General features: G+C 39.1%; 1 protein-coding gene across 1 annotated transcript in view; it reads right to left on the bottom strand.

Moving 5' to 3' along the window:
• Positions 1–20452, bottom strand: part of PLCB4 (phospholipase C beta 4) — a 225238-nt gene that overhangs the window by 19401 nt on the left and 185385 nt on the right. Inside the window, exons 29-34 of the mRNA XM_067292707.1 lie at positions 18623–18711; positions 17907–18057; positions 15636–15685; positions 15449–15514; positions 6153–6268; positions 1516–1591 (exon numbers count right to left, since the gene is read on the bottom strand). Coding sequence (XP_067148808.1) covers positions 1516–1591; positions 6153–6268; positions 15449–15514; positions 15636–15685; positions 17907–18057; positions 18623–18711 — 548 coding nt within the window. The remainder of the gene's footprint in view (positions 1–1515; positions 1592–6152; positions 6269–15448; positions 15515–15635; positions 15686–17906; positions 18058–18622; positions 18712–20452) is intronic.

Here is a 20452-nt window from a genome sequence, read left to right on the forward strand (position 1 = left end):
AAGACAACCAGTTTGAAAGCGGGATTTTAAGAAGAACACAGCTCAGAAACTGCATACATTTGTGGAGAGGGAAAACATGAGTCACATTTATTGGATTTGGAAGATTAATGAACACTTGCATGTCCTTTGTGTGCAAATCACACATCTTAACTCTGGACTGTCAATGACGCAGGTGAGAAGCTGAGACCACAGTGAACAATTTTCTACACAATGTAATTTAAAATGAGTTTTGGAGCTTATGTCTGGAGGATAGCTACCAGTGCTCCCTAGAGAGTTTATTTTACCAGGAAATGAATTAATTATTGTTTTAAGTTGACAGCAAATTTGGTTTTACTTAAGAAAACAGTTCTGGACTTTTCATAGGAGAAGGAGCTAGAGCAATGAGAGCACCCTAGGTTTTATTCCTGAGGGTTTTCCTAACTCTTTGGCTGAGCAGGCAGCGACAAGACAGAAACCTTGTTTAGAAAACCAGGATCTCCCCCACATGAAATAATACCAAAGATTAAAATAAGGAGAAGAATAAATGAAAATGAGCTTGATCCAATCTCATGGATGTGGCTGCCTGGTTCTCTCTCACTTGTATTTTCTGTACTTGTCTGACTCCTTTCACTGGTTTCAGCTTTTACATTAAAATCTTCCACTCGCGTAATGCCTTCAGTCTCCTGTACTCTTCTCCCCCTAGATCATTTTGTACCTGGATGTGTCTTCTACTGTACCTGCCACTCTCTAGTTTGGATATCTTTCAGAAACTTAAAGCATGTCAACGGGTGGTTGGTAAATCTTTCAAAGAAAATATGAAGTAGGTGAGCACAGATCTGAGAGGGGCTTGAGTGGAAAAGCGATGGGCGCAGAGTCTGGGAGGCTGGGGAGGTGCCAGTGGGAACTGGCAGGAAGACAGGCTGTGCTTTGCGGGTAGAGAGGGAGCAGCTCTCTGCAACTCGGTGGGATCCACAAATCACAGCTTGAGAAAAACTTGTTTAAAACGAATGGAGGTTGGGTCTCAGGATACTGTTTTTCTCCAGCTCCTCAGAGAAAACAATGCACCTAATCCCCAAAGAAAAACACACTAGAAGAAAGAGGGCACTTGTTCAAGAGCAACTTGGACTCCTCCTTCCCTAAGAGAGAGTCTGGCAAGCATTGTGAATGGTGACAATGATGGAAAATGAAAAAGAAATTTCTTCGCATATATATTTTGGGAACGTAATTAGCATCTCAATTTCATATAGCATATTTTTGCCTCTTTGTCTTGGCTAATCTGATATAAATGACCAGTTTTGCTTCATGAGGCATGAATATGACACCTCCTTCAATAATTGTTAAAAGGGGAGGAAACTGATGTTGCTTTTTAAATATTTTTTGAAGAAACACTTTTAGATACCCGATTACTCCCATTCTTTTCTACATGTTATTATCGCTGAAAATCATTCATGCGCTTCCAAGAAAATTAACTACCACTCGGGTCTCAAAATCTCTCTTTCAGATGTTGCATGTGTTAAAATTGGCTTGTTTGCTTACCTTAGATTTGTGATCTGATGTTAGTGTCTGAATTTTAATTTCAGTTTCTTTCTTCAATTCAAGACAATTACTTCCTCTAAAAAAAGCAAAATTGCAAATATGTGCCACAAGTTAAACATCTTCCCATCCAGTCAGCTCTTACTAATTAAAATGTTAATCAAAGTTGAAGTGCTGCAGCGTATTGGAATGAAATTATTTCTTCTGGCAATTTATTCACAACTTACAAAATATTGTTGGATTAATGATCACTCAATTCAAACACCATACAATTAATTCTAGATTGGCCCTGCAATTATTCTGTTGCTGAGGATATGTCAGCATCTTCATTTATGGTACTGGGTGCTTTTTTCAGGCTTAAAATACCTTGCTAAGAGAAACCAGCTTCAGCCTGAAAACTTACAGGCATATCCATGCTATGCCATGATTTTATCTCTGTTTTAAAAGTCCTATTTGCTACTTTTTTAATTTGAGGCACAGAAAAAGAAGTCATTTGATAGCTACTCTCCAGGGCAGTTTAAGCATACTGGATATGAATGTTTATTAGAAATGTAAGTGCCCCTTTGCGGAAAAGCAAAAGCGAAGGGGCTGTAAAGAAGGGTACTCACTACCCTTGCAGACCAGCCCATGTGGATAACTCCTAAGCCATTTGGTACCTCATCTGCCTTGAACAGCAGCAAATCCTGAAGACAGCCCTCGCTCCTGCAAGAGGCTGAATACAGCATGGCCTTTGTGCCCAGTCATGTTAATGGGGTTGAATGCAAGGTGCAAAGATTGTTCAGTGCAGGACGAAGGCCATAATTCCAAGTAACAAGCTGGTAAAATGGCTGCGGAGAGCTTATGCTGCAGCTCCCCTGACATGCCTGTGGGCCAGGAGATGGATGACTTCTACCCTTCCCCAACAGAATTTCCTTCACTAAACCCAATTACTTGGGCTGTGCACTGGGTGGGACGGACGCACAGCAAAACAATTCCTTTGCCGCAACAAGAGGAATTCCAATTACTGTCTCACTGAAGTCAACAAATCCTTGCGGATGGGGCTGACAAGCCCCATCTTTTACCAATCTTCTCGTTCCCTTTTTTGTAGTGAAGGATTTTTAGAACAGAATACAAGTTTATACAGTGGAAGAAGTCTTAGTCTTTTGGTTTGGAATAATACAATATATTTAGTGGAGTCTATTTTAACAGTGCTGTAATAATTCAGATATCAGATCAGTTCAGGTGTCAGGTCATCCACTGATGTAAACTGGTATAACTCTACTGAGTGGAGCTACACTCATTTCATCACCTCAAGCTGGCCCTAATAAGAATGTTATTGCTTGACTGCAGTAAAATTAATCCATGTTAGCTCTAGAAAAGGAGATTTATGAAACTATAACATGTTGTTTAAATCCTATTTTAATATCAAAGTACTGCTAAACTTAGGGAAATTAGCAGAAAGCTTTATCATCAAATGTTACCAGGAAAGTCCTTGCTGAAAATAGTAGCTTGATTTGCCTTGTGTTCCCATGGGCCACCATGAGGATTAATGATTTATTTTCTGGTCATAGCAAGAAAATTTCTGTAGAGATTTTTAATACTCTTTTGACACTTTAGAAGTTACATAAAGCCATAGAGACAGGTTCTGACCACAGTTACATCTGCCTGAAAAAGAAACAGTTGCAAAGAAAGTGTCTGGTTTTGCATGCAGGTACCTGAGATCAGAGTCTGGCTATGATTTATATATGACTTGTAACATTCTATGAATGAGACTGCTCCTGAGGTGACTTAGACATATTTTATCCCAGACTGGTCTGATTAAAAACCCTACCAATCTTTCCCAAATCCCCGTGATCAGAACGACCAGCTGATCCCTTCTCTGAAAATGCAGCTTTCCTTATGTCAGAAGGAAACTTTGAGACAGGCTGGACATAACTAGAACTGACCACAACCGCAGTGACAAAGTTAGCTCAGGTTTAAACTGTCGAGTTGCAGCTGAGAATAAATACCTAAGAACAGCCAAAACAATGTCACATGTCCACACTCACACACACACACACACACACATATACACACACACACACTTTAATTCCTGGAGAGCCCTGATAAATCAGAAGTATCTCTGTGTGCCCTCAACTCCGTTTCAGAGTGGGAACACGAGTGTGCATATTCCCGTAGGCCTCTGTGAGATTTAGGAGCATGTGCAGCATTTGAAGTGCACAACAGAAATAGCACGGGGAGCAAAATCCTGTCCATCTGTCAGTGAATTAGTATGAGATTAAAAATTTTACTTTGCAGAACACTACGCAGGCGACATTTGTCACACCATGCGGCAGAAATATACCACAAAAAGCTGCACAACATAATCAGAAAAGAGACTCGCTTATACACTTATCAAAAAGGCCTTTTTGAGGAAGTATCTGACAATTTCAACACAAATGCCTTAAAGACATATTTTACATTTGCTTTTACAGCTTTTATTGCTTGTAAAGGTTCCAAAATGATAGCCAAGGAAATGGAACATGTTCTGTATTCACTGAGCCCCGGGTCCCTTATTTAGTAGTTCATTTCTATTCAACAAAGTGCTTAAGTCTCAACCGGAGCGTACACATTTAAGCATGTCCTTAAACACACTGCACAGCAGGTGGGAAGTGAAGTAAGTCCTTAAGCACCTTGCTGAACGGAGTTTCAAGGCAGCATACACAGTAGACTCTGAAAGAAACCCTTAAAATATTTTGATAAGTAATTAAAAAGTGTTAACACAGAAAGGCTGTGCCCACTGGTTAATTAGACACCAATGGTTATTTTCACTTCTATCACTGAGAAGCCATCAGATGACTGACTGCTCTGGAGTCCATGGAAAGTACAGAGTCAGACTGAGGAACAAGTTGAGGGCTGTGTGTTGTATCTGCCGCTAGAGCAATAATTTCAAACTTATTTTCTTTTTTAATTTTTCTGATAATTTGAAATTTTCATAAAGCCTTTGGAGTCTATGTGAAAAGTGTTAAAAAAAATTAAGGGAAGACATTACAAGCAGCAAATGAAATGATGAGAAACTGGGAATCAGATCAACCACCTTTATACTTGTTCCATTCTGCGGTTATTCTGGAAAGTATTGGTACACAAGGCTTTCCACTCTTTACTGCACAGGGACAGACACTACCACCTTTAACTCTCTGACATACCTTCATCTGCTGTTTTGCCCAGACAAGCAGAGGCACTGGCCTCTTCTCAGGCCAACAAGAATATTGATTCATGACTCTTCTGATATGAGATTCTTAAAGAGCAGAGCACTGGGAAGCTTTTCTCCGCTGAAGATAATTATGGTACAATGTCCAGGGCTCAGTTTGCTGCCACTATGGCAAATACCCTGGCTTTAATCATAAATCCAGCTCTCTAGTGCCATATCAATAACTGTCTGCTGTTTTATATTCAACGGAAATTGAACCCAAGCCAAATGAAGTTAATTTGTCCTATAGTTGATCCCTCTCTGTTTGGAGAACTAGTAATTTTCTGGAGGGAAGTACTTAGATTAGAAGTATTTGGGTGCTTATGGTTCTCCTTTCTTGAGAAAAAGAAACAGTTTTTTAAAGAGTTTATGTGACCTTTCATAATTTAATGGGGAGAATTCTCCTCACCTTGCTTACTTCGGACAGTTCTATTTCTGTTCTATTGCGAGTTTCTAACACGCACAACCAATTATTAAAAAACAGTCATTCCAAATCATTTATAAAGCAAATAAAGTATTTATGAAATAACCCAATATCAAAAGGGCATCTGTGTTCAGTATTCAGTGAGTGAGTGGGTTGCCAGTTGTTGTTGCCAGATGCTAACAATACACAATTAAGGCTAACTAGTAAAACTAAATAAAGCAATTCCTGCTTTAGGTCACAGGCTATATTGTATAAACTGCTGTCTCAAGGAAATGCCAAAGGGTGAAGGGTGAAGAGAAGAAACTGCTGCCAGATTAAATGTTAGCAACAAGGCAACAGCAGATCCTGCTGCATAATGCTAAACGGGACTGTAAGCGGGACATGTTATTAAAGTCATCAGTATGTTCCAGGAACATTTCTGGGATGATCAAAGGATACACACAGATAATGGCCCAGGTCTTCAGCTACTGCAAACCAAAGCAGTCTCAGTGAAGGCAAAGGAATAATAGTGATTTACCCCAGCTGAGGATCTGAAGAAGTTTTTGTGTTATAAAGAAACTTCATGTTGACAACATGGCAGAACTCTATTATTCTAAAACATTCATGATTTAGAAGCTGTATTTTTCCCAAGATCAAATCACTGCTCCCTTCTGGCCATTAGAGCTATCGAGGACCTGCATCTGTTCTCACTAAGCACAACAGTAACATTCCCTAGGGAATGTAGTGAGACCAGATGAGACCACAGAAATGAAAATTTGAGGCAACCCCTTTGCTTTTATGTTTCACACATTCAGACAGTAGAAAACTGGAGAAAGGCAAAGTGAGTACAACATTAATGGCCCATTGCTACAGCCTTTAAGCAGCTCAAACTCAGTTTGATGTAGGATGCTGGTTCAAGCTGCAGTTAAGTTTCATCTGAATGACCTTTCTATGAATGTTTTATTCCAGACCGCAAAAACATAAAATCTATTTTGAGTCTAAAAAAAATATTTTAAAATAATATCTTACCCCTTCTTCTTGATTGCCTTCTCTAACATTTTCTCGTAAGATACCTTTTCTTTATCATATTGTGCCACTATTTTGTCAATTTGTGTGCAGTGCAACTTCTGCATAGCGCTGTGCTCCTGGAAAACAGTAGGACCTTACAATTAGGTTGCTGGATTTTTAGTTTAGTTTTTTTACAGTGTAAAAATATCAGTGTATGAACAGATAACTTTGACAATGGAATTTAATCTGGTTTAGCCACCTGGTACTAAAGGTTCCAGATATTCCACCATAATTGCTAAAGCATTCTCCTGTGTTTAGATTTTCATGAAAATCCATGGCTGATCTTAAAAATACAGTATGTGGTGACCTTAAAACAAAAGAATGATGGAAAAAAATACCAACTGGTACTATCTGCTCAACTTAATCTTCTTTTTGAATAAATCGCCATTGAACTGCAAAGTAAAAAAATCACATTTACAAGTTCAGATCATACCCCAGAAAGTTTCTGAATCCAGAGGGGAACAAAACTCATCCCAACCCCCTTCCTCTACATATCTCAGCAAATACAGTGCTAGCCCTTTGGCCATTGCAAATCGAGGAGCTCCAAGTCAAGAAAATAGCTAAAAATCAATTACATCATTAACAACTGATAGTCTGAATATCAGGCCCATGACCTCTAATGATGGTTGGAATCTTATCATAAGAAATTCCATCATGTTGCAGAGCATCTCTCTTTGCAAGAGATGGTAAGCCGTGCAACATGACTTTCAACTACACATGTGTACTGCAGCAAATAACCATTGGCCTTTTCTTTCCGGGCAATACAACATGTGCTGACAACCTGGACATAAAGGCCTACCTGTGAAGTATTTCACATCAGTGCAAGCCTGCTGTCATTACTACAGCTATATGCTTTACATTGGTGAAGTGCCAGAGGAGACTATCTATGGAAAGGGAGGAAAGAACTCTCCTCATGAGGAAAAGATGAATTACGAATGCGCATGTTACGCACTTGGCTCTAACATACAGATAGTTCCTTCCCATTACAGGACTGTATGAGAAATAACACTTCCCATTTAGCGCTTCCATGTAGACTTCATTACTGAACCTGACTTTGTATTCTCCTTTATCAGGAAAGCTGCTTATAATGATGAAAATATTTAACTACCACTGAGAACACTAAATATTGAATTTACATTATAATAGAAAAAATGTGAATTAACAAACAACAACTATTTTATTAATATCCTATTTCTCATCATTTTATCTAATTGTGACAAAAGCTTCATATTAATTAATATGGCTTCTAACCAGGGCTTTATCTCTATTTTGTTTTGAATCTGTGCTACCCGTTCTATTCTAGCGTTATTATTTTCTATACACCTGTGTTTGCCTTATCACTGTTTCTTCCTTTAAAAATACTAATTAAAGACTTTTACATTCGCTTTTACCAAAACACTAACACAAATGTTGCAATGCCTTTTAAAATCTAGCATTGGGATGTACCCTAGCGTTCCCACATCTGCTAAGCACTCCTCCAGGGAACACTACAGCTTCCGAATTTTGTATTTCGAATCACAAACTGAACTTTCTGTTCTACAGAGGATTTAAAGGGAAACAAAAAGACTCCATCAACATCAGAAACAGGCCAGCTTCACCAGGGATTAACTACACTGAATAACCACATAGGAGGAAATACGGACAGGGAAAAGAATGACGCAAGCTTGACGGCACTAGGCAGCCACAGGTGAACTGACTGATAGTATCTAATTGCTCACACTACGTACTCGCCCCTAGATGAGCAGAACAACACCCTTCTTACCACAGTTATCGCAAAGCGTGAGCCATCTGTACACTCGCGTGGCACTTCTGGATAATCTGGGGGGAGACATCACTTAAAACGAGAGTACCTGCTTTTACCTCAGCACAACCGTGATTTAAGCCCTGTCTCTATATCACAAGCGTGCTGTAACCTTCTGCAGAGACTCCCCTCTACTGCTGCTGCTCATAGACAACTCTTGATTTGATAAGTGAAACAGATATACTGTGGTCCCCAACTCCATCCCTGGTTTGCCTCCCCATCTCGTTCATGAAAGACTTACTTGCTTGAGCACATGTATAAACAGAGCTGAAAGAGGAAGATGCGCTACTGGCAACCACCGAACGCTAGGTACAAAGAGTCCTTGGAGTCAAGACCCGAGTATCAGAGGTTCCTTGAGTGATATGACCTCCAAACACTCACTAAAATGGCTCAGCTGATGCAAGTTTGATTTTCTCTCTATGCTCAAAGGAAAATTCATTACAGCTAGCTGTTGCATCCAAAACTTCTGTCATGATTCTGAGAAATACTGGTGGTTTGACAACATCTTAAAACACTCTTTCTCAGTATAATTTGTTTTCAGATGTAAACAAATTGCAGGTGCAAAAACGTTCTACATTGATTCAGAATATGTTCACACATAAAACTCTCCTCAGCTAGATATCAGGTTCACATTGCCTTAATTCCACTGAATTTCAATTTGCAACCTGAATTCATCCCTATTTTTTACATAAATATATTCAAAAATGACTTGCTAATGATTATATTCTAAACTGAAGCCATAGTTCATCCGGGGCTCTGGAAGGCCAAATAACTGATACAATAAGACCCAATCACAGCAAGACTCTCCAGGAGAAAAGGCAGAAGACCATATATAGTTCCATTAAAAGGAAGAAAAACCCCCCATAATTTATTATTATATTATTAAATATATTATAACAAATATTATTATTATATACTATTAAAGAGAACAGGAAATAAGCTCTTATGATACAAATTATAACTCTAACGTGAATTATCTAAAACAACACAAATGCTCCTGTGCACAACTAAAAACCGAAGACTGGAGGATCCTCACTACAGATTATCAGGATGAGAAAATTAAGAAAAAATCCTATAAATTCTGAATCAACAATCCTTTTTGCAGAATTTTATTCGTCTAGAGCCCCAGAATCTTTTGTACTGTGGCTTCTGCACTGGGAAAGGGAGATACTCTTTTTCTGGTTGTTTTTACTAGGCATGAATACAAACAGCACGTATATTCAATATCAATGTAAATGTGCAGGAGATGTATCTGGGATTCATATTCTTGTATGGTAATTATGCAGCTCTAGTTAGTGTCTATGTTCATATTAAATTGCTTAAGGGGGCACTTGAGAATATCACTTTCTTGTCTGAAACTGCTAGAACTGTGCACCACATGATCTGGTAGAGAATCTGTCAGGATAATCCCTCATTATCCTGCTGCCTCTTCTCCCTAACCCAAAAGGCACAACAACTATGCAACATCCTTGCGACAGATTCAAATTCAGTAGTGGCCCTCAGAGGCAGGCTGCTAATAGACGAACCCACTGGCAAAGACTCTTTAAAAACGTGTGACCCTCTATCTTTGTAGTCCCTCCACCTGTGATACCCCCCAGCTCATTTACTCAAACTACACTCAAGATCTAACCTGATTAAAAAAAAGAAAAAAGAAAAGAAAAAGAAGAACCAATGGACATCATTCAGAGACATCAGCCCCTGTGCAGTTCCACAGTGTCCCTCATTCCAGGAGAGAAACATTACTACGAGGACTTCAGACAGGAAATGCTGGGTTTCAAAAGCTGCGCAGTGTGAATACGGTTATGAATGCACTGTCTAAAGATAAACATTTTTGCAATATGTAGAAGTGGCTGGACATACCATTTTAAAATCACCAAAAGTACAGGTTACCACACCTAAGATTCAAAAGTAAGTTGTTCCTAATATGAATTTCTTGTTTATATGTAAATAGTGATAATTAAACAGATTTGCCATGGTTGCAAAGTGGCAAATAAAGCCAAAAAAGCCAAATAAAATGAATACAGTAGCACATGATGCTGACAGCTTGCAAGTACCACTACAAAAGTATTCATTCTTGCTTACTGGCAGTGCTGTCTACTGGAGTTAAAAAGATGCATTTCCCATCTCTGGGTTTAAAACAGACCCATAAAGAATAAAATATCTTTGTTGCTTCCTACACTTTTGAAGATCTTGCCACTACCACCTTACTGTCACTTAAATAAAGGCAGTGTTACAGACATTGTAAAAGAACACAATCGATACATGGGCCAACAGTTTCAAACTCCTCATAGAGGCTGGTAATGTACTTTAAAGTGACAGACTATAACTGTGATAAAATTTGTCACTCCTGACAAAATCCAAGAGGCCTGGCCATTCTGCTGCTAGCACAGGTTCCCAAATCCCACTGATTCTTGTGACGCCTCAATAATCTCAAGCAATGAGATAATGCTGACAGTCATTTCTTTAGAAGCAGTGTTTTTTCCAAACTCCCTTTGGGAAGGTGAGGATTCCTGAGAAAGCTCACTCTCTTCTTGATAGACAACTTAAGCATTTTTTCCTGTCCTTGTTCCATCCCTTAGGACCAGCTTTGTTCACTGTCCAACAGATGACAAAGAATTTCACTAGGAGTTAACTGCAAAGATTTACATATAATCCTTGAAACCTTTTTTCCCCTAAAAATATTGTATTTCTCATGGTATCATGAAAGATGTCGGTGTTAACTTCCCATTCCTTGGCCTTTTTCCCCCATTTTTTGCAGCGGTGGCAAACTGATATTTTTTCCCCATGGTGACCTGTCTCACTCTAACTTTACCATGCCCTGTTAGGTGATGCTGGTTCACCAGGCAAGTGAATGGACTGAGGTTTTGATCATGTTCTGTGCTGGCAAGAGCAATCACCTGCTCCTTGTTGATCCCAAGGCAAAACAGCAACACCACACTACCTCAGTCAGACTCACGCAGACTTACAAGAGGTTTTCGTGTGACCTGAAGAATATTCACTCTTGCAATTTCAGCACCCTTCCTCCTTACCCACACCACAAACTGAGCAGAAGATTTGGTTCAAAAACTGAGTCAGAGGCAACAGCTATGCTACAGAATTGAACTGGTTCTTCTGAAATAGAGAACCTATACTTGCACACTGACTCTGAAACTGAAGTTGGTATGAAATACTGATACTCTCCAGCATTCACTACAGATTGTCCTGCTTTTCATTTCTACCTGCTCTATTATTCCCTTACAACCTCTCCCTATTTACCAGTAAGTTTTCTTTAAAAACAGTATCTTGTCTTTGCAGACCTTTATATATGTACCTTTTACATGACTCTCAGTCCTGAGTGAAATCTCAGCTCTTCACTATTCACGGACTTTGTGAAATCCAAAATTGTGTGGTTTCCAGCAAAGTTACTAATCTGACATTAGGGAATGGGCAAATCTAATTTTATCAGTCACAGAATGGTGCCTAGTAATGATGAGGCTAAGAACAGTGGTCTCTCTGCCAATCTAATGATCCATCCCTTTATTCTACTTAGACTAGATGTCTTATTTTTCCCATGTGAAACTGGAAAAAGGAACAGTGAAGACTGTCCTTTCTGCTGCCCAAACATTCTGTATAAAAAGTAATTGGGGCCAGACTTTTCAGAGTATAACACTGTGGGTATGTGTGTGTGAATGCGTGTGTGCGCGCGCGCGTCTAGATTTCTTTGAATGTTCTCTCTCTTTCTCTTCTTCTGTTCAGTGTTTTGGCCTCTTTGACACCAGCAATATGATACAACTTATTCTCCTAACATCCCTCTAAATACAATTACTATTGTATTTTCCTACATGGCACAGCTTCTTTCAACTGTAATACCCTGTACACACACACGCACACACACATAGACACACAGGCACACAGAGCCACACAAACATGACACGCAGTGACTTCACTTTATGCTGGTTTTGTTATTAAGGCATTTGAAGAGAATATTTAGAAATATTTAAGTCAGTGATCATTCACACTTAAAATTTGAGAAATATTGCTATTGAGGCATTTCTAAGCACTGCAAAGTATAAAACAAATATGACCTGTGCTGTGCAGGAGTGGGGTAACTGATTAATACTTGTTGAGGGCAAGGGTTTAACCTCCTTTCTTCTAGGTCTCCTGAAATTGAGGTAACCAGCTGTACTATGCTTCTCCTGTATTCATCAAACTGAGAAGGCAAAATGACCATGGAATTACACCACACGGACCCAGCAAATAGAAGCACTTTTCCAAAAGCCCTAGTTGACTAAGCTGCAGTGAAATCACTGGGCTTATAACCTCTTAGGTACATTGGACGTATTTTCCCACTGGGCCTTCTGCTTTGGAAGGTTGTACATCTTTCCTAACTGCACCAGGGGCACCAACTCTGTACCAGTGGCGGAGCAGATGTATTTCTGGCATTTAATCTGGAAATGCAATGTCTGTAACAGTCATATACCTTGGTGAAACAGAGACTGACAATATCACATGCCTTGTTGCTACACAGCAACCAACCTCTGCGAATGAGCGTTTCAGTGGAGCTGCTAACACTTCTCTGCACTCAGTGAATGCAGTAAGTAATGGGGAACCTTTCTGCCATCGCCTTCCCCAGCTCGCTCTGCACAGGGCTACCAGATCAGCTCCTACACTGCTTAGATCAGAGCTCCTTCCTCCCTGACCTGCTCTCTCTTCCACCCTTGCATGCCTACCCCTACACCTCAGACTGTCTCCAGCCCCCGCCTTTCAACCCTTGGCTTTCTGATACCTGAGTGTTTTTATAATTTATACTGTCCACCTTTAATCCTCTTTCCCTTTCACCACTTGAACCCAGAGATCTCACAAAATCAGCCATATCTCTGTTCAGGCTAACCCCCTTGCTTCCTCCCTTGCCCTCTCACCCTGCCTCCCCCTTCCCAAAATGTCCATCAGGAGCTCCTTGCCCCCTCCTCTGCCTGCTGCCCTCTTATCCCCACTGGCTCAAGGTGAAACCTACAGTTGGTACACTGTGGCCGGAGAGGAGAGGGAGAGGCAGGGAAGCATTTTGGACTCTGCTCCCTCCACTGAAATATCTGCCCATGTCTCTTTCCACCTGGTCTTCAGGACCCAGCATGGATGCACAGGGTGCAGGCACTGTTTCTGGCCCAGGGGTGCTCCCCAGGCCACCAGTGTCCACTGGTTTAGGGCAGTGAGAAACTCTTCCCCAAAAGCTCCTGATACACGAAAGATGTTAGACAGTGGCATGGCTATGACACTTTGAAGACTGGACACAACAGTCCTCTCAGCATCTCCACAAATCTTTTCTAAAGCTAGCCCAAGCTCCACACTTTCATCCTACTTCTGTACTCTGCAGTAACACCATTCAGGAGAAGGAGCTTAGAGAGGAACAACAAGGTAAATGTTGGCCATAATGTAGTTGACCCATTCCACATGAAGACAACAGGTATATTGTTAGATACCAGGCTTCACCTGTCAGGACTGGGCTTCATTTTTTGTTCTTTCAAAGACAATAATCCATTTTGCATAATGTATTTTCCAAGGCCAACTTCAGATGGAAAAGGTTTGGACTTATTTTCCTTAAACAACATGAACAATTCCCTTCTGTTTACTTATTCTTTCAGATCTCAAGGGTGTCTATGGTTAAATGTTTCAAAGAGCCAAGCTATTTCTGGAAGGAATTTTTAAGTTCAGTCTGCCTAATACACAGACTTTCTCGAGCTGATCAAAGATGACTGATTGCATAGCTCTCCTGCTCCCTCTTAGATGATAAAACACATTAAAAGAAGTGACGAGTATATTGAGCACTTTCCTAAGATCATCTGTAAACTAATATGGCCAAACTTTTCCTCTCCAAATTCAGGAAGTTGCCATTACTGGAGCCTTCAGCAAGGCATGCTCTAGACAAGCAGTCTCCTGTTAGTACAGACTTGCACTCACTCAGTTTGTACTTGAAGCTAGCAGAACACAGGCTGGCTCAGACCTAAAATAGCTGTGCTTGAGCTAATGCTGAAAGCTCTTCTAAGTGCCCAGCATCTTTAGACTGTCTGGTAATTTTCCCCCAGATTAGAGGAAGTAAGTGCAAGTCTGAACAGATGGATCATTTTTTAACATTAGCAAGAGAACAATCTTGACTGAGATATCCTTACACTGCCAGGGGACAAATATATCAGGGATATGTATCACTGAGTATGGCTTTTCCCTGTGGAAACCATGGTAGTACTTTCCCTTGCAAAATGGAAAGTTTACATTACAGCTGGCTGGGTGATGCTGTCCAGAGAGAGAGAAAGTAGTCTTTAAAAATGAGAAGCCTCCTAAAAGATCAATCCCACTAAGGCCTAAAAGCTGCCCATGACACAATGATTCAGTTAAGAACAACCCATACATGTAAGCTATTCACACCGCCCCATCATTACGGGACAGAAGTACTATTTTTGACTTTGGTGACAGACTTTCTTTTGAGCATGGGCTTTGCACGCAGCTCTAAAATGGAGAAATTGCTGATTTCCCTTCTGCATAGAGTCAATAAGGAGTCTAAAATTCAACTACCTAATTTTCTTACACTGCTTTGAATATGAAGAGCCCCATGGAAGAAGTGCTGACTATTGCAAGTAATTTCTTCAAACTTCATTGCACGGACATACAGTCCCAAACCAAACAATAGTCATGCAAATAGACACAAAGACTGATACGAAAAAAGCACAGGCAACTATATCAGGTCAAATCTGCAAGGAAAATGACCCCTCTGACAAGAAATTCTAGTGCATCAAAGAAAACAAGAAAATAACTGCCCACAGAGCCCAGAATGGATTGTATGGGTTGCCAAATGGGGTGAAAATCAGAACTTGGATATTTTCTTCACTTGTTACGTCTCTTTTTGTAACAAGAGTAATGGTTTCCTACTGATTAAGGGCAGGAGAAAATTGGTTGTAATTTTTCTAATGTAGAGTATATTTGTGATAGTGTCACATTTGGAACATCGCTGCCAACAGTACCAAGCAAAAGGCTAACTATCATGCGGTAAATATATACATAAGTGAGGAGGAATAGGGCCCCTCATTTTTAAGGTACACATTCCATTCCTGCCTGGCAATTCTGCAGTTTCTCTAGTGCCTGCTTTTGATGCAGCACCCTCTCACATCATTATGCCTTTTCCCAGCTGCTTGTTAATATGTCATGCAACAAGGAGCTAGATAAAATCCTTATCCGGAAAGGGTGAGATTTGATGTGTACATGGGTCAAACAAAAGTGTACTGGAACTTGGGGTGACATACAAACGGCTGCTGAAGAGAAAATTTGCTTACTGGAGCATGTTTCGGCACACTTAAAACACACATGCCTTCCTTGCTGGTCCAACCACTGTTCCTTAGCTTTTCCATTCACTTTAAGAGCTGTCTGTGCTACTAAGCGCTGTACTTTTTTCAAGTAGAGTGTTTTGCTCAGAGAACTCTAATGATCATACCTTGGCATGTTTCTTCTTTAAGGCATTCAGCTCTTTCTGCTGTTTCTTTAAATGCTTTATGTAAGCCTAGAAAAAGAGAAGTTGGATCAATTTTTCTTGGATGTACTGACTTGTAACCAGATAAAATCCTGGCTACTGAAAACAAATAATTAGAAACAAACATTGAAAAGCTTGTGTCCATACTTACCTTCATTTGCTTTAAATCTTCTATCTTCACTTGAGGAATAAGGTCTATACCTAGGAAGGTATTGGTATAGTTTATCTAAAACTTCATAAATACTACCATTAATACAGCAATATTAACCAAGACATAGTTAAGATATGGTGAATTTCATTTTCAAATGCATTGTTCAATAGGCTTGGGAAAAAGATTAATCAGTGAGTATATTCTCATCTCTTACTGTTCTGCACGGAAGTGTCAAAACACAGCAAGCTAAGAATTGAAAAAGCTCCTTTTCTGAAAACGAAGCAGAGCATTTATGCACTTAAAATTTAACCATGCAAACTTCACAATTTTGGTATATAGCTGAAGATTAATCGGGCACCGCTAATTTCAGGGGGAAACGTTTTTTAGATAAAGTTCTAAATAACTATATAAGGCTAGAAGGCTAGATATACTTATTCTCCTTAATTTGAAACACAAAAACTATGGGACTGAAAATCTACCTGCAGCCTGTATGTTAATGGTGGTAAATCTGCATTTTGGTTAATACCAGGATATGAGAAAAAGAACAACAGTACAGTTCAAGACTAAAGGAAAACAAACAATGGAGGAGAAACAAACAAAACCATGAGAAGGGGAAATTCTAATGAAAATGAACTACAAGAAACAAACCTATTATATAAGAGTATAAATACTATTTAGATGAATGCAAAAACATTTTTATCACTTTAACTACAGTGCGAACAAAAAATAGAATCTCATTTCATCTCTGTGTTTTAATAAATATTTTGTGATATATTATGAATTTTTTCACTACTAAGCAGACCCTACACGTTATCATTAATAACAATGTCAATACAATGTCATCAGAGATATAATGTGTAGGGTTTTTCTGAGTTTTACACAAAAATGTTAGGTTATTCATAAATATACTGCAAGTGTATTTAGTTAACTGTTATTAGTAGTGTCTGTGGACTATAAGATTCTTCCTGCCTTGCAAAGGATTTTCTACCTTTTAAGGTGAATTCAACTGAAAAATATTCAGATGCTGTAAAGGGAGGGTAAGGCAATTTCCTTACGGAACAAAAATTTTTTATTTTCTTAGAAGCATAAGATTCTGCTCAATTATATACTACTAACATTGGTCTAGTAAAAGAAACTGGAACAGATTAAGGCACAGATAAAAGTGCTGAAGTTTTCAAAAACACAATCTGGAAATCAATCACTATTATTGAAAGAAAGGTAGAGAACAAAAGAAAATTCATGTGCATTTGAAAATCTCCCCCAGATACCCTATCTTGCTGGTCATGTAATTTCTAATGACAAGGTGAGTTGCACATTTTAACAGTGGTAGAACTATTCAGATCTTAAACGATCATACAGATTAATATAAAACAAGGATGGTTATATGGGATATAAAAACAACCAGCCAAAAATCACTCAGGAGAAATGGCATTTTGTTTCTCAAGAGATCTCTTCATATGTGTGTATCTAGCCAGGTCTGCTTAAGTTTAAGAACAAAAGCAGTTAGTGCTCCTTTTCATTCCTATCAGTCCCTGTGGGCCAAGGTGGATTCTAATTCTTGCAGGCCACGGACAGAAATATTTATTGCGTTTCATTCAGTTTTACAAATTCATTTTTTTACTGACTTGTCATTACCTGTGATGATCTGTGAGAAACAAACAATCCCATTTGACCCTATAAGATGATTCTGTAGAGTCAGTAGTTAGAAAAAATATTTACTCATAAATGAGCACATTTAATATGGATATCTTCGACAATAAATATGCCATTCCTATAACCACTATTCAGAGTAAAACCACAAACTGAAAACATTTCTAATCGTTGTGAAATTGCCATGGAATCCGGTGAATTCTAAATACCTTAAATTACTTAAATCTGCAACTCTGCCAAGGAATTTGTGAAGGCAAAAAAAAAGCAGAAGAGTTTTTGTGGAGTATACCAGAAAACAGTTGTTCCTCTTGGCCTGGCTCCAGCAGACCTTTAGTAGACCTCTGCTCCCAGAGTCATATAGGTTGCTACTATCAGCAGTAGTTCTACAGCTACACAAAGAGGTCACTTAGCCATGTCAGCTTTATGGAGTCATTTTGGTAATAAAAAAAGAAAACTTTATTTGCAAGTAGACAAAGAGCACTATCAAAAAATGAAAAGAAATGTATTTTAAGAGGAATAAGAACGAATAGAACTGCAAAACTAAAAAGGGAGAATGGGTACTTTTCAGTGACTTTCTGAATCACTTAAGAACTGAAAGAGTCGCACATGAATTTCGTCTACCTTTCTTAGTGTCGGTCCCAGACCCAAAGCCAGCAGTGGTACTTGGTCGAAGTTCGGAGCTACTCTGAGGAGTCACGTTTGCTTTGGCATTATTGGCTTTTCCTTTCCTATCATTTTTTGAAGTGTCATTTGGTACATCAGCTATATCACTCTGGAAGAAACATTCACATTGTAATAAATCAATTGCTGTTTTACCAGCAGTACAAAAATTGGGGGATGGGAAATTTATGAACTTGTCTACTTCAAACATAATTAAGAAAACTGCAACATAGTTTCAGACAACACTATGCTCAATAAAGTATCTGCAACCCATTTTAAATAGTCACATACTAGGATACGGTCCCCTCTCATTTCTCAAAATTTCTAATTCTAAAGGATGTGTTATCATGACCTGGGGAAAGTCAGTCAGTGAATGGTATTTCAGTACACACGCTGACATAAGCTAATGCATTTCAGAGTACACCGAAGAAGCTTATATCTGAAAATGAGAGATGATGAGGTAACATGCATCGATGGGAGAAGGGACCAGTTTAGTTTAAAAACAAAAACAAAACAAGCAAAAAAAAACCCAAATCCAGATTCAAACCAAGGAACCCAACTCAGTCTTTCACTGACAGAACTTTTCGCAACCTACATTTTGCATCCTCCATTATAAAAAAAATTTATAATATGAACATAAATTATTCTGACTGTGTTTGTCATAAAGTTCTACTTACAGTTTCAATACCCATCGCTCTCATTTGGTCTGCTCTTTTCTCTGTGATAGACAAAAATTTCTTTGGATCTGACAAAGCATCCACAATATCTGTAAAAAAACCCCCAACTTTTTAACATCTTCAGAGGCATTTGGAAATTTATCTTTTACAAGTGCATTATTCTACGGCTGTTTAATGAGCCACGGCTTGCAATAACAGCCCAGCTTTCCCTAGTGAATCTGGCAGGGCTAAAAGCGCTCATCACCACAGCACCACAACACACCAGCAACATTATTTAATGTATAATGCACCAAAGAGTTGGTATCATTCCAGGTTGTTTATTTATGAAAAACACATCGACTCCATCAGATCTCCCCTAACTTACTCCCCTAATTTACTAACTAACTTACTGAGTGCTTACTGACACGGGACTACAGCAAATTGTAGAAGATGCTCAGTTATTTTCCTTGGTTCAACGAAAAAGCTAAACAGCTGTTTCAGATGGGTGGCTAAAGCAATAAGGCAAATACCCTTCGGACACAGACTTCCCTGAACTCAGGGTCAGCGAAGAGCAGTGGTGTCCCGGTATCAGGGGCCACCCATAACTACTCCGTAAGCACGAACTACTTACTTATCTTGTTTTTATGCAGCCATGGGCTACTTGGAGCTCTTACTCCAGACTTTTTATACCTGGCATGATCAGACAAATTTATGTTTGCAGAAGCACATTTCTTTTACTCTGCCTAAGAAACTAAATAAAAACCCTTTCCTAGAAGCAGTCCCTTTTCTTTGATTTACACAAAATAGCACAAACAATAATATCCCAGCCTCTCTTTATTTTACAATAAAATTCAATACTACCATGCATTGTGTCTCATGCTGGGTGGATGAGTCTACAGAGCACAGCTTTGCGATCGTTTTGCCTGTCAGCACACCAATTACCTGAACTGCAACCTTCACTATTGCCAATAAAATCAGAAGCAATGCCACTAAGGTCAGTGCAAAACCAGTATGAAGTCAGAATAAAGCCTCAGGAATAAGGCTGGAAATTCTACGTGTTTTTTCCTGCTGGAGTGTGACAGAAATCTATAAAACTAAAATTAAATTAATAATTGCTTTGTGTAAGCTTAGCCACATGGATTATACAATATGTTTTACATATGCAGTGATAAACATGCAAGCATAGGTTTACAGGAAGACAAAGACATGTGAATCTTTACTTGCATAATGAATAATCTCTTTCCAAGGCTAATTTCAAAACTGTCTCAAAAGAACTCACAGAAGGAGGCCCTTCAACGACACCAAGTGATTTTACAAATTAAATTGATTTAGTATCTACAGTCATAATGCATTCAGAGACTAGAGCAGCAATCTGTTTTGGTGATCCCTCTGAAACTTTAACTGCAGTACTACGGACAAAAGGGTCTCTGGTCTCAGTTAAGAGGTCCTCCTGTCAAAGCAGTAACTTAAGAAAAAGAAGTTTAAAAGCTTCAGCCTGACTCATCATTCACTACAAAATATGTCATGTAATTAACTCAGGCTTTTGTCAGGACCATTATGGGGATCACTGATGGTGATTCATGTGCAGGGAATCTTTTTCTTTACAGAATGGTGTAAAGCCCTATTTCCAGCTACTTACAAGTAAAAGATAAACGTTTTGCATCCTTATATTCTGGATTGTCTCACTAGCAGAACAGGCCATTGTTTCTGCAGTGACAGTTCCGACAATCACAGTTTTCATAAGCATTGGAATTTTGCCCAGGTTTCATGTCACACTTTCAGCCATTTTCAAAATTAGCTTACTATGATGCCAGGCAGAGAAGTTGGCCCACTGACCAAGTCTGTAAAAAA

Source organism: Apteryx mantelli, chromosome 3, assembly GCF_036417845.1.
Source record: "Apteryx mantelli isolate bAptMan1 chromosome 3, bAptMan1.hap1, whole genome shotgun sequence".
NCBI lineage: Eukaryota > Metazoa > Chordata > Aves > Apterygiformes > Apterygidae > Apteryx > Apteryx mantelli.